Source organism: Marmota flaviventris, chromosome 4, assembly GCF_047511675.1.
Source record: "Marmota flaviventris isolate mMarFla1 chromosome 4, mMarFla1.hap1, whole genome shotgun sequence".
NCBI classification, from domain to species: Eukaryota; Metazoa; Chordata; class Mammalia; order Rodentia; family Sciuridae; genus Marmota; species Marmota flaviventris.
In genome coordinates this window covers 54,152,988-54,167,886 of record NC_092501.1, presented here as the reverse complement: position 1 = coordinate 54,167,886, position 14,899 = coordinate 54,152,988, and the positions used below count along the sequence as shown (strand labels likewise).

The following is a 14,899-nucleotide window of genomic DNA, read 5'->3' as shown; positions in this document are numbered from 1 at the left end:
CACCTGAAGAAAGGAAAAACAAACCGTCCTGGATGTTGATTCTGCTGTTTTGATGGAAAAAGAAAAAAAAAATTTTTTTTTTTTTTTTAAGGCAAATGGCAAGCAACAAAACTTTAGAGAAAGCAGGCGTGGGGAGAGCCCAGTGCAGTTTCATAATGGGTATGAATAGTTATTTTTGCTGCTTTCCTTTTCTTTCTTTCTGGGTTTTGATGTGGATCTCTTTCTATTTGTTCAGGAAACTGTGACGTGTGTTCTGGGCAGGGTTTGAGGTTTTGGAACCTTTTCTAAAAGGGACAGAGAGCACCCTGCTGCATTTCCTAATCGTGGGCTGGCGTGTTGGAGTGAGCTGGTCATGATGCAGAAGGTCCTCAAGTGCAGTAGCCTGGCCCTGGCTCTCGCCCTCATCCTGGTTTTGGAATCTCCAGTCCAAGGTAAGACCCAGGAAACTTGTTCCCCTGTAACCTTTTCCATAAGCCCCAGGGACCATGCAAATGATAATGACTATTTTAATACAAGGTACTGATGGTATTATATTGTGGGAAAGGAGGCAAAGACGAAAGATTGAACATGACCAAACTCCTTTGTGTGAGTTCAGTTGAGTCTGGTACCAAGAAAAATTAAACTCTGAGGCAGGTGCAGCCATATAAACTCTTACAATGATTGAAATGTGCTGTTTGTTTTTGGATGAAAATGTGTGGTTTATTAATTTTTAAAGGTCAGGAAAGGAATAAGGAAAAGGACTCACATGCCTGATCCATGGAGATGGCACCTTGGAATGTTCTGGAATTTCTACCTATTCCTGGATGTCTACACAAACCCCAAGTTGGAATGCATTGTGGTGGTGTCATCATTTTAACATTGGGAAATACTATTTTTTAATTAGGGTAAATTTGACAGTGTGTATTTTTTTTCTTTTTCTAATTTGTCACTGTAAATTCGATTATAGGTAGACATAGTTAATGTAAACCTTAGGTTTTAAAGAAAGCCCAAAGAATATTAGGATTTGAGCTATTGCTCAGAGAAACATCACATTTGGAAATATCTTCTTAGTTTGATCTATCATTTAGGGCTCTTTAGTTGGACTGAAACAATTCAAATCTTTTAATGACTAAGAAAACGAAAATGCTCAGTTTATAAGAAAAAGGCAATTTCTTTTGCTTTTGGTAAATAAAAAAAATCATAATAAGGCAGAAGGTCCCAGCCTAACAAGTAGATGACAGAATTTATAGTAGGAAAACATTAAGTTCCCCCAAATGGTAAAGGAAATGTTGAGTCACAGTGACACGCTTGTCCTGGATTTGTTTCTTCGAAGTGACTTCTAACTGTCATGTTCTTACTTCCTGTGGAAATGAAATCTTACAAATGATCTCAAAGAAATTCCTCAGATATTGGAAATTCATAAAGTCATGATCTTCTAGTTATTGCATTAGAGGAAAAACAGCAAGTAATACTACTGCAACAGTTCCCTTCATCTTCTTAGTTTTAAAGTGTAAAAGTAGAGAACGAGCTTTTCTTGGATCCTTTTGGGAAAAGCTACAGCCTGATGTAATGATTCCCTAACACCCGTGTGCTTTGACAAGATTAAGTGAGGTTCATATTTGTGGCACAGACTTGAGTGATGCATTGGTGCTGAGTAGATCCCTACCTAAGTTTTTCTATCTTCAAAATTTCCCCAAAGTGTCACATTTTTCACTGACTCAATGGGTAAGACCAGAACAAAAACGAAAACTTTCCTTTTATGTGTATGCAGAAGAAAGAAACCATCTTGAAATTGTTGAAAATACTAACATTTATGTAGATTTCGCTCTTCGTTAGAAAAGGAAACCAAAAAGAAGACAATGAATGAACTGAAAAATGAGGGTATTTCTGAGGGGAACTTGGGCTTCGGCTCAAGGACACGTGCTCACATTGAACTTGAGGGGAAAAGAGATGCCTTGTGCGTGTTAGTGATGCAATAAGAGGCCAAGGGCAGAGCCAGGACTCCATTTCACCACACCCCACCTGATGCCAGAGAGAGGGGATAACATCCTCCCCTAGCTTAAAAAAACAAACAAACAAAACTTACCATGCCCTGCGCATGCCTGTAATCCCAGCGGCTTGGGAAGCCGAGGCAGGAGGATCGCAAGTTCAAGGCCTGTCTCAGCAATTTAGTGAGGCCCTAAGCAATTTAGTGAGAGCCTGTCTCAAAATTTAAAAATATAAAAAGGGCTGGGGATGTGGTTCAGTGGTTAAGTGTTCCAGGGTTTAATCCCTGGTACAAAAAAAAAGAAAAGAAAAGAAAAAAAAAAGTTTACTGAATTTACTGGTTTTAGATTAGCAAGGCTTTTGGTGTGCTTTTGCTGAGCACCTTCAACCCCTCTTAGGTTCCTGCATTCGTCTGCTTGGCCCGCCATAACAAAGTAACACAGACCACATGACTTACACAACAGAAATTCATTTCCTCACAGTTCTGGAGTCTAGCATCCAAGATCAAGGTTTTGCTAGGTTGGTTTCCTTCTGATGCCTTTCTCTTTGGCTTATAGATGCTGCCTTCCCCTTTGGTCTTCACGTGGCCTCTCTTGCACACATCTGTGTTCTAACGGTCTATTCTGATAAGGACACCAGTCATATTGGATTGGGGCTACCCTAATGATTTCATCTGAACCACATCTGCAATGATCCTCTTTCCAAATTATGTCACATTATGAGGTTAGGACTTGAACATATGAATTCTGCAAGGGATATACTTCAGCTATCACATAATTGTTTTTAAAAACCCAATACACACATGAATGTAAAACTGTCCACTGAGTGGAAAGAAATGGAAGTGCCGTGACGTGTGACAGAGGATGGAGAGCACAGATGGCTAATCTAGTTCATGTAGGCTCCACGGGGTTATTAATGAGGTCTGAATCCTAGCGCTGTGTTACAGCCTTTCTTTTCAAAGATGCCCGTAAATAAAGAAAATGGAACATTCATGATCAGGTGTGACCAAGGGACCAGGGCTAGCCCGTGTGTTCCCACCACACTGTCTCCTAGAGCACAGTACTGATCCCACCCACATGTGCAGCTGTTTGTAAAGGGCATTCACACCCATTCTCTGGTAAGGATCATCACATTCCTAGGGAGGAGGAATTAGCACCAATTGGTAGAGAAAAAAAAACTGGACCTGAAATTCATCATCTCATTTGCTGTTTACATCAGCCTCTTGCAAAATATGTGTGGGTTTTGCCCAAGGCCCATTGCAACTGACTAATGGCAGAAGTAGTCATTCCAACGTCAAGTCTAGCATTAACTTGTTGTTGATTAGAAGTTTTTTAAATTTAAAACAACAAAAAAAAAAATCACTGGGCATCATGGTGCCTGCCTGTCATCCTGGTAGGTTGGGAGGCTGAGACAGGAGAATTGAAAGTTCAAAGCCAGCCTCAGCAATTTAGTGAGGTCTTAAGCAACTTAGGGAGACCCTGTCTCTAAATAAAAAGGGGCTGGGGGGAGGGGCTGGGGTCGTGGCTCAGCGGTAGAGCGCTCACCTAGCACATGCAAGGCGCTGGGTTCGATCCTCAGCACCACATAAAAATAAATAAATAAAATAAAGGTATTGTATCCAACTACAACTAATCTATATACGTGTGTGTGTGTGTGTGTGTGTGTATTTATAAAGGGGGGGGGGTGCTGGGGATGTGGCTCAGTGGCTGAGTGCCCCTGGGTTCAATCCCTAGTATTAAAACAAAAACAAAAAACAATCGAAAACACCAAAACCCTTTCTTTGACTATCGCCCTTGCTATGTTTACTACTGACTTGAGGGAGAAATTGAAACTAAACTTGGAGTTTTTTATAACTTGTCAAACCATGCAAGAGTCGGAAGTTTATCCATCTTGTGGAATTGTAGACCAGTAGGAAGTAACGTCAACTTAGATAATGACAGTTGCTTAAATGCACCCATTTTGAGTGAAGCAAATATCCCGCCCCCTTTATGACAGTTTCTGCTTAAGCTTCTGTAACACACTTGCAATACGTTTCCATTAAGAATAGGAAGTTAGTAAATAGTGATTATGTTAGGGGAAAAAGTGTTACTATCATATAAAAAAATACAGAGGCACTACTGGAGAAAGTTGCTTGATAACATTTACTCATAGAGTGTATGTTGATCAAGCAGAGCTAGTGAGGGTATGTGTGTGGGTGTGGGGGAAGTGGAGGACAGTGAGGGAAGGGATTTTTTCTTTTTTTTTGCTGGGGGTACAGGGGATTGAACCCTTTTTATTTTTTGAGACAGGTCTCACTAAGTTGCTGAGGCTGGCCTTAAACTTGTAATCCTCCTCCCTCAGCCTCCTGAGTTGCTAGGACTATAGGTGTGCATCACCTTGTCCAGCTGGAAGGAATTCTTAATAAAAATCATACTTTTCCCTGGAATCCATACACAATGAACCAGCAGATCCTCTGTGAAGCAGATCCTTCTATGAAGATGTTTCTGACTAGGAGAGCATTTTCTTTTATTTTTAAGATTACGATAATCGTGAGAAATTTATCTCAAGTAAAAGAAAGTCAAGGTACTCTCACAACTTCAGGAGTTAGAACCTTGACTTTTTACATCCTGCCAGCACCTGTGGATAACTATGTCAGGAATTTTGTGTCTATAACTGCTCTTTCTTTATTTTTTTAATTGTAGTCGGACACAATGCCTTTGTTTTATTTATTTACTTTTATGTGGTGCTGAGGATCGAACCCAGGGCCTTGCACGTGCTAAGTGAGCACTCTACTGCTGAGTCACAACCCCAGCCCTTGTTCTTTATTTTAAAATATCTTCAACAAATTCAATAGACTTTTGGAGTGGGAGACTTCTATCTCTGATTTTTTTTAATGTTTATTTTTTAGTTTTAGGTGGGCACAATATCTTTATTTATTTATTAATTTTTTATGTGGTGCTGAGAATCGAACCCAGTGCCTCATGCTTGCTAGGCGAGCGTGCTACCAGTGAGCAACATCCCCAGTCCTATCTCTGATTTTTAACAGCTTTACTAAGCAGGAGTTCATATACCATACAATTCACATTTTAGGGTATATAGTTTGAGCCAGGGGTGTGTCTTAGCAGCAGAGCACTTGCCTAGCATGTAGAAGCCCTACGTTCAATCCCAGCACTGCAAAAAAAAAAAACAAAGTAAGGTCTATAATTCAGTTATTTTTAGTGTATTCACAGAACTGTGCAACCATCCCCATAGTTGATTTTTAGAACATCTTCTAATCTGGGCACAGTCATGCATGCCTGTAATCCCAGCAGCTCTGGAGGCTGAGGCAGGAGGATCCAGAGTTCAAAGCCATCCTCAGCAACAGGGAGGAAGAGTTAAGCAGCTCAAAGTTCTGAACTTGGGGGCTAATTTTGTATTTTAGAAATAAATGTTGGGGGGGGTTGGGGTTGTGGCTCAGCAGTAGAGCGCTGACTCCCACGTGCAAGACCCTGGGTTCGATATTCAGCACCACATAAAAATAAACAAGTGAAATAAAGGTATTGTTTCCAACTACAACTAAAAAATAAATTTGTCAAAGTTAGAGCTGCTCTACTAGTGAAAAGATGCAGTCTTTCACGGGGGTACCCCCTCAAAGCATTCATTTAGGGGTACGGGGGGAGTGCTTGCCTAGCATGCATAAGGCCTGGAGTCTGATCCCCAGCACCAAAAAAATAAATAAACTAAATAAATTTAATTTTTCTGTTTAACTTCCTATCCAAGAAAATATTTTCTCACCTTGCTATTCAATGTATTTCAAACTCTTGAAATATAACAAGTCCAAATTGACACATGCTGTGAATATGAAGTATATTTTATTTTGAAGACTTAGTTTGAAAAATAAGAATGTAAAATTCCCTGGTAATAACTATTATCCTGGGGCTGGGGTGGAGCTTAGTGACCGAGCACTTGCCTAGCATATTCAAGTCCTTGGATTCGCCCCCAGTATTGAAAAAACAAAACAAAACAAAAAAACAACTTTTATATTGATTATGTGTTAAGTGATAATATCCTAAAACATGAGTTAAATAGACTATATTAAAATTAATTTTACCTGTTTTTGAAACATCTCTGATTGCATTAGCTGGCTTCATGTTTCAATTGGATAGTGAGGTCTGGACCCCATAGGTGTGAAGACATCGCCCTCTGCTGGGGGAGATGTTTGATTTTTGTCTCACCAACTAGGAGTTTCCTAAGCCCTAATTAGATGCCACATTATTACTGCCTCAGGAAAGAATCAGAAAAGGAGATAAAATATATTCAATATCTATTATGTGCAAAAGCTTGTGTTAGATGCTTCACATAATTTTATTTCACCTAAACAGAAACTCGTATTTTTATTTATTTATTTATTTTTATTTTCGGTGTTGAGGATTGAACTCAGGGACTCTTTACCATGGGAGCGATATCTGCAGTCCTTTTTGAGACATGATCTTGCTAAATTGCTGAGGCTGGCCTTGAACCAGAGATCCTCTGCTTCAGCCTCCCAAATTGCTGGGATTACAGGTGTGCACCGCCATGCTCAGCTAACTGGGAACTCTTTGCTGTGGTATTTCTCATATTTTTGTGTAATTTTCCCCAATATCTGTTTGAAAGATGATAATTTGAGAATTTGAAAGGTACTAAGTTGTCGAATGGTAACTCAGATTTAAATTCTGGACTCTCTACAATCCTCAAGTTGTAGGTTGTTGTAATTTTCATCAGAGAAACTAGCATTTGAAAAGCTCTGCCATGGTGCTAGTTGCCATTCTAAGAACCTAACATTCACATCTCACTGTTACATCCATGATGGTTCCCATTTTACAGATGAGGAAGTTGAGGTGTGGAGAGGTTAAGTTGGCCACGGTCATATGGCCAGTAATGGGCAGACCTCATGATGTCATCTTGCCTGCCTTATCCCCAGAGCGTTTTGGACAATTAGTTCCCACACCAGACTCTGTAAGCTCTACTCAGGAACCATGGGGAAGATTGTGATCGAACAGAGAAGAGAAAGGAAGCAAACTGGCTAACTAAATGTGGAATATTTACTCTCTTTCCAAGTCAGTCTTTTAAATGTTTATGTTTTAGAGGAATGTTATCTATTATAGCAAGTTAGAAAAGAAAAAAAATCATCAAAGAGTCTACCACCAGTTATTTTTGTGTAATTTCTTCCATTTTCCACAGTATCTTTTTTTTTTTTAAACAAGTTCTCTTTTTTTTTTTTTTTAAGGGAGAGTAAGAGGGAGAGAGAGAATTTTTAATATTTAGTTTTTAGTTCTCGGCGGACACAACATCTTTGTTTGTATGTGGTGCTGAGGATCGAACCCGGGCTGCACGCATGCCAGGCGAGCGCGCTACCGCTTGAGCCATATCCCCAGCCCCTTTCCACATTACCTTTTCACTCATTTTTTTTTTATTTATTTGCTTACTTATTTAATTATTTTGGTACTGCGAATTGAACCCAGGGGTGCTCAACCACCGAGCCACATCCACAGTCCCTTTTTATTTTTATTTTGAGACAATGTCTTCCTAAGGTGCTGAGGATCTTGCTAAGTTCCTGGCTTTGAACTTGCAATCCTCCTGCCTCAGCCTCCGGGATTATAGGCACCTCAGCTCCTGGCAACAACTACTGTTTAGCTGTTTGGTTAGTGAGCACCTTGTCATTTTTCCAAGCATTTATATTGTTTTGTGCTGGGCTTTTCTGCTTTGCAAGAATTGCAGCCATGCTTCTTCTTGCTAGGTGATTACTAGTGCTCGAAGCACTTGTTTGAATAAAATGTGCACTGGGGCGGGGAGGAGATGAACTGTTTGCAGGATGGCGTGGTATTTCTCACCATCAAGCTTCTGTCCTTGCTAAACTGAGTCATGAAGAAGGTGTTTCATGAATTAATAAAGGGTCCTATATATCATATCACCTTAGAATACCAGATTTGGAGACTTTTCTATAGAATTTAAATTCAAAGAAGCAGTGAGATACTTGACTATTGCAACCTCTCTGTTCCTCTGTGAATAGGCTAGTCTTCTTGTGAAATCTCTGAAGAGAAAGAGTTTTGATTTACTTTTCATTCCCAAGAATCCTGTATGGTCCTAAAACATAAGCCCCAGCACTCTCTAATGGCTTAGATACTTCTCAGTGCACTTCTTAACCTTTCTGAACCAGATTTGTCTCATCTCTCTAAAGAGGCTGACTTTGGGATCAGGTATAGGTTGGAATCCTGGATCTTCTACTAAGCTCCTTTGTGGCCTCAATTTTCCAATGTGAAAAGAGGAGATAATAGCACAAAAATAATAATAGTCCCAGGCATGATAGCACACACCTGGATTCCTAGCAACTTGGGAGGCTAAGGCAGGAGGATCACCAAGATCAAGGCCAGCCTGGGGTACTTGGTGAGGCCCTAAGCAACTTAGTGAGACCCTGTCTCAAAATAAAAAGTTAAAAGGATGGGGATGTGGCTCAGTGGTTGAGCACCTCTGGATTCAATCTCCAGTAAACCCTACACATAAATAATAATAATAATTAATGTTATCCATTGTTTACTATGTACCTGGCACTATGTTAAAGTTTTCTCATGATTTTTTTGATTTAATTTTTATTTTGGGGTATACCAGGGATTGAACCCAGGGGTACTCAACCACTGAGCCACATCCCTAGCCCTATTTTATATTTTATTTAGAGACAGGGTCTCACTGAGTTGCTTAGTGCCTTGCTTTTGCTGTAGTTGGCTTTGAACTCGTGATTCTCCTGCCTCAGTTTCCTGAGCTGCTGGGATTACAGGCGTGCACCACTGTACCCGGCTTCAATTTAATTTTGTGACAAGCTTATGATACTATTAAGACCTGCATTTTACAGCAGGGGTTCTAGGAAGTTTAGGTTTCATAACTAGCCAGTAGCAGAGTCAGGATTTGCTTGCAGGCAGCTGACATCAATATTAAACTCTCTGCTACTTTATGGGAATGCTGTGGGGACAAAAAACATTTACAAAAGGCTAGTGCAGAGTGGGAGCTGCTATTTTGTTAATGGACATTAAACCTGTCTGTGCTGCACCTTCTACCAAATTTAGAATCCATTTAATTTAAAAACTTCTGGTTTCAATCCATTTAATTAACAGCAGAGCAGTTCAAAGCTGTGGAAGAGATACTTATTTCTCACGGGTTCCTTGTTCGGGCAGGTTATCCTATGCGGAGAGCCAGGTACCAGTGGGTACGCTGCAGTCCCGACAGTAATTCTGCAAACTGCATCGATGAAAAGGGACCCCTGTTCAACCTCCCTCCAGGCGAGTCTAACAGGATCCTCCCTGCAAGGACTGACCCTTTTCCGTAAGTGAACTTTGATTTTACAGAGGTTATAGTTTCACAATGTCTAGTGAAATCTTGAAGTGGAAGTTGGAGGACCTCCACACCAAGCTTTAAGCTTCTGCTTTGGAAGTTTGGATTTTACTGTGCAGTACTTGGTAGAACTGTACCATATACGCTGGTATACAAGATGAGCAAGAATACGTATTTTGTCTGTTTTTGCAAGGTTTGTTGTGGGTGACAGACAAGCATTGAGTGCTTTTCACCAACAGATATTAAAAATGACTAAAGATTGTTTTATTTATGTACATAGAGTATATTATATTAAAATTCAATTGGAGTCCATCAGGTATTCTAATAAATAAACAGTGTGCTACGTCAGTAAAATAGAATATTATTTAACTTATTTAGCCATGAAAGAATGAAATACTGATATATGGCTGGGTGCAGGGATGCATGCCTGTAATCCTAGTGGCTCAGGAGGCTGAGGCAGGAGGGTCACAAGTTAAAAGCCAGCCTCAACAGCTTAGTGAGGCCCTAAGCAACTCAGCAAGACCCTGTCTCTAAATAAAATATTAAAAAAAGAAAAAAAAAAAAGGCTGGGGATGTGGCTTAGTCATTGAGCACCCCTGGGTTCAATCCCCAGTACCATAAATAAATAAATAAATAAACCTGGAAGTACCAATATCTGCTACAACATAGGTGAGCCTTGAAAACATTAAACAGAAGAAAGAAGCCAGTTACAAAAAGCCACATATTATATGATACCATTTACATGAAATGTCCAGAATAGGTAAACCCCTAGAGACAGGAAGTAGATTGCTGGTTGCCAGGGACTGGGGAGAGGGATGACTAAGGAGTGATTGCTACTGGGTATGGTTTTGTGGGGGAGGATGATTAGAAATGTCCTGGAATTGGGGGTGATTAATAAAATGGGAAAGAAAAAAATAAATGGCATGCCATGTAGAACAAAACCCAAACCCCTTCTTGATCAACAAAGCCTGCTTAAACTTGCAAACAGTGCCAATAGGAATTCGTAAGTAACCAAACGTTGAATTACATAAGTCATTTACTTTAGTGAATATCAAAATTATATAGTTTATAGCAAAGATGGGTGAAAAAAAAATGATTATCATCAAAGTTTAAATCTTCAGGCTCAAACCTAGATCAGAATGAAACTTTGTAGTCCTGCCCTGTGTTCTTACTTTAAGTTTATAGCATGAAGTCTGAACTTAATATTGTAGCATTCTCCATTTCTTTAAGCCATAGGTTTCACTAATAATTCATTTAAATCTAAAATATTAGAAGAATAACTTAAATTCTCCAAAACAACTCTTCTTCTTCTTCTTTTTTTTTTCCCTTTAACTGGGAAAGGAACCAGGGCCTTATATGTGCCAGGCAACCATTCTACCATTGAGCTACTTCTAGCCTCCTGCTTTTTAAAAATTTTGAGACAGGGTCTCCCTAAGTTGCTGAGACTGCCCTTCCATTTGCAATCCTCCTGCCTCAGCCTCCCCAGTAGCTGGGACTACGGGCGTGAGCCACAACACCTAGCTCCAAAACCTCTCTTCACATCATTTCTTCTCTCTTATAACCTCTGTGATCTTCCCTTCCTGAAGCCAGTAACTTTGCTTCTCATTCCAACACTCTGATTTTCCTCCTGTCATTATGGATGAATGGTCTCTGCTTCTGTGCCTAACGCAGGCCCCTTGCCTTCTGATCCATCCCTTGTCCTTCCTGGTCCTGCTCTGTATGTGGGTGGGGGAGGGCTGATCCCTGTGGTCTGCTTTCCTGAAGCATTCAGGTTTGTGGCTGACTGTGGGCCAATGGGGGCACAAAAGAGAGATGGGGGAGGCCAGCAGGAAGAGAACTCAAGAGGCACCTCTGGCATGGGTTTGTCATATAGTGGCTGCATTTCCCACTGGATGCCCCTGGTCTCTGGGCTCAGATAATATCAGTCTTCTGCTATCCCTCTAGCTCACTAGGAAAGTACTTTCTTGCTGTTGCTAATCTCTGAATTACCACATCATCCTCTATTTGGCTTCACTTCTCCTTGAACACATGCATAAGCAGTGCCCTTTGTATTAAATATTTAGAGAAGTTTCCCGATTGGGCCTTGGTTGTTGCAACTTCTAAGGTCAACCCTCTCTGTGTCTGGTATCCTATCCCCATTCACACCACCTTCTCTACAACTTCAATTCTGCAATTACCTCTCTGAACCCAGTATCTTCTTCCCAGCAGGCTTCAGGCATACTTTAGTGTCTCCTATTTAGGTATCTTCTCTCTCTCTCTCTGGTACCAAAGGCTGAACCTAGTGGGACTTAACACCTGAGCCACATTCCCAGCCCTTTTATATATTTTTCATTTAGAGACAGGGTTTCACTAAGTTAATGAGGCAGGCTTTGAACTTGTGATCCTCCCGCTTCAGTCTCCTGAGCTGCTAGGATTACAGACGTGCACTGCCGCACCCAGCATCTTCTTTTCAAATTCTTGCTTCTCTTTGCTTCCATACCCCACCTTATCATGGTTTCCTCCTGCCTTCCCTGGCTGTTTTCTCTTATGCTGAATTTTTTATATACTGGTGTGGCCCCGGCTGTTGTGGGTCCTCCTCTCAATCTACATGTTTTCGCTAGGTGACCTCCTCCTGTTACCTGGCTTTTAACACCATTTATATGTCAATAACTACCAAATCTGATCCCCCAGGCTGAAGTAGCCACATGGCATCCTCTGTGACATTACTCTATTTCATTTCTCTGCACCACTTAATGTTTTCTTGATTTTTTATTCACTTTTTGTTGTCTTTCCACTAAGTTAAAAGTTTCTTGAGTCAGGTGCACACCTGTAATCCAGTGACTTGGGAGGCTAAGTCAGGAGGATTGCAACTTCAAAGCCAGCCTCAGCAATTTATTGAGGCCCCAAGCAACTTAGTGAGACCCTTTCTCTAGATAAAATATAAAAAAGGACTAGGGACGTGGCTCAATGGTTAAGTGCCCTTGGATTCAATCCCTGGTACAAAAAAAGAAAAGAAAGAAAGTAAGTTTCTTGATCAGGGACCTCAAGGACCTCATCTATCTATTCCTGTTCTTTCCCAGACACTCAGAACAGGGATCTCTTCTATGGTTCTTATTCAACAGATATATTTATTGAATCCATGCATGACTGAAAACTCCAATTGATTGTGACCTGGGTTTATTATTTTCATGGTGAAAATGATCCGCAGGATGTGATGCTCAACTTTAGTCTCTGATGCCATGCTCTAATCTCCTAAGGAGAGATGGCACCATTGCTTTGATCTTTGGTTGCTCACTTGACTTCTAAGGAGCACACTCAGATGCATAAGCCCCACCCTTCAGCACCTTCAGCTCATGAATGCAGATTGGAAGCAGATTAATTTGGGGATATATTGGGGGGTGATAAATTGAATGTGAAGGATGGGCATGGTGGCACATGCCTGTTATCCCAGAAGCTCAGGAGGCTGAGGCAGGAGAATCAGAAGTTCAAGGCCATCCTCAATAACTTAGCAAGACCCTGAGCCACTTAGTGAGACCCTGTGTCTAATAAAATATAAAAAAGGGCTGGGAATATAACTCAGTGATTAAACACCCTGCTTGACTTGGTTTTTTGTTTTATAGCATTCAATAATTTAGAGACTTAAAGAGCTAAACTCTTAATTTGGCTGCATTTATTTCTTTATCATAAAAGTATTATGATTATATTCCCTATGAAACAAACTTTACTATGTTTTTTTTTCTTTCATATTTCAGAATGAAAAGATTCCAGAACTTGAATGATGTTTTCCCCCTTTCTGAGGACTATTCTGGATCAGGCTCTGGGTCTGGTTCTGGATCTGGATCAGGATCTGGAAGTGGCTCTGGAAATGGTTTCCAAAATGAAATGGAACAGGAATACCAACCAGTTGCTGAAAATGATGCTTTCTATTACAACTTCAGGTCTTTCGAGAGCAATCAGCCCTCAGACAACCACAACTTGGGTCAAGAAGGATTAGAAGAGGATTTCATTATATAAAAATGAAGGTTTCCCCACCTTGATGCCAGGCGATGTATTCAGTGTATTTTGTGTACCATGGTTAAATGATCAGTCTTGGGACAAAGAGTTTTATGGAAATTTTAAAACATCTGATAAAAAAACCTTAAACTTTATCACCTTTATTTCTCATGAATTCTTAAAGGATTATGCTTTAATGCTGTTATCGGTCTTATTTTTCTGAAAAATACCTTCTTTTTTGGCACTGGGTATCAAACCCAGGGCTTCACACATAAGAGACAACTACTTTACCACTGAGCTACATCCCAGCCTAATACTTGCAATTTTTTTGGTTATCTTGTTCAACCAACATCATTATGAAATGAACTAGACTCCCATTACATGAAGTTACTTTAAAGAAGAAAAAATTATACTGTTTTTAAAAAATTCAGTCTGTGAAGCAAATTGATAGGCAATATTTCATACCTCAGTCTTCAGGCACCTGACTCTGATTATGAATTATAGATCTATCCCTTTTATTATGGGAAAAAAAGATGAAACAGTACATTTATAGAGTGGGTATTTGACATGGAGTACAATGTTAAGGGTGGTATTGTACTGTTACTGTTGGGTGTGTTGCAAAGCTAGAGGACATTGTTCAGCTGAAGTGTGATTATTACGATTAAAAACTTAGGACCCCAGTTAAAGCACAGTTGTGCTTCTCAGTATCGCATCCTGCTTTACCTTTTACCACTGGATATCTTCATTTTCAAATGTTATTCTATTAAAGCAGAAGTATAACCAAAGGGTTAAGCTGTCTGGGATCTCTTGTTGTAAACTGGGGGAATAATTATTTTTGATCAGATGTTTCTCTAAAAGTCCTAAATTTAAACTTTCAATCATGGCTTCCCTGTTGATGGGGATGGATGATGGTCAGGTACTCAAATGGAATCTTGACCCAGGTCTGGCTCACAGGGATCATTTTTCCAATCCTTAAATATATCATTAAATGGATATGCTTGGTAGTTAGCACAACTCCCACACTGGTTTCTTTCTTTTTTTTTTTTTTCTGTCAATAGACTTTATTTATTTATTTATTTTCGGTGCTAGGAATTGAACCCAGGGCCTCACTCATGCTAGGCGAGCGCTCTACCACTGAGCCACAACCCCAGCCCCCACACTGGTTTCTTGACCTGTGTAATAGGAGAAGCTGTCTCTCTCCCTGTATGCCAACAAATCAAAAACAGTCCTAGGGGAATGTTAGAGGTTAGTAGCATCTTTAAAAACCTAAAGAGTAAAGGAATGCTGGTCTCCAATGTGTTTCCATTTAATTCATCAGTCTGGGCCATGAAGAATCCAGGTGCATCCTGGAGGGTGACAGTAGACTATCACATGTCCAGGCAGATATGAGCTCTACTGCAGCAGCTGTGCCAGCTAGAGCAGTGGCACAGCTGCAGGAATGTGGTTGGCAGTCACTGATCTGGCAAATGCTTTTCTATCCCATAAATCTCCAAAAAAGAGGATCAGAAAGAGTTGACCTACTCTTAGAATCAGCCCCAGAGTACATTTACAGTCTCTTCCCAAATCGTTGCTAATACTTCCACCCTGTCATAACATGGACTAAAAAGACCCGGACTGGCAGGACATTTCCCAGAATGTCACA

The 14,899-nt window shown here is 40.3% G+C and overlaps 1 protein-coding gene across 1 annotated transcript; it reads left to right on the top strand.

Annotated features, from left to right (window-relative positions):
• Positions 1 to 298: 298 nt before the first annotated feature.
• On the top strand, positions 299 to 14,042 carry Srgn (serglycin). The gene is made up of 3 exons (XM_027931197.2): positions 299 to 431; positions 9,129 to 9,276; positions 13,017 to 14,042. Exons 1-3 carry the CDS (start codon positions 353 to 355, stop codon positions 13,276 to 13,278), a joined length of 489 nt encoding a protein of 162 aa, XP_027786998.1. The 5' UTR covers positions 299 to 352; the 3' UTR covers positions 13,279 to 14,042.
• The last annotated feature ends 857 nt before the right edge of the window (positions 14,043 to 14,899 follow it).

Excerpts from the sequence above, each read along its gene's own strand:
- Srgn (XM_027931197.2), top strand. The coding sequence starts at position 353 with ATGATGCAGAAGGTCCTCAAGTGCAGTAGCCTGGCCCTGGCTCTCGCC. Across the intron at positions 432-9,128 it reads TTTGGAATCTCCAGTCCAAG|GTTATCCTATGCGGAGAGCC; the intron begins GTAAGACCCAGG and ends TTGTTCGGGCAG. Across the intron at positions 9,277-13,016 it reads GCAAGGACTGACCCTTTTCC|AATGAAAAGATTCCAGAACT; the intron begins GTAAGTGAACTT and ends TTCATATTTCAG.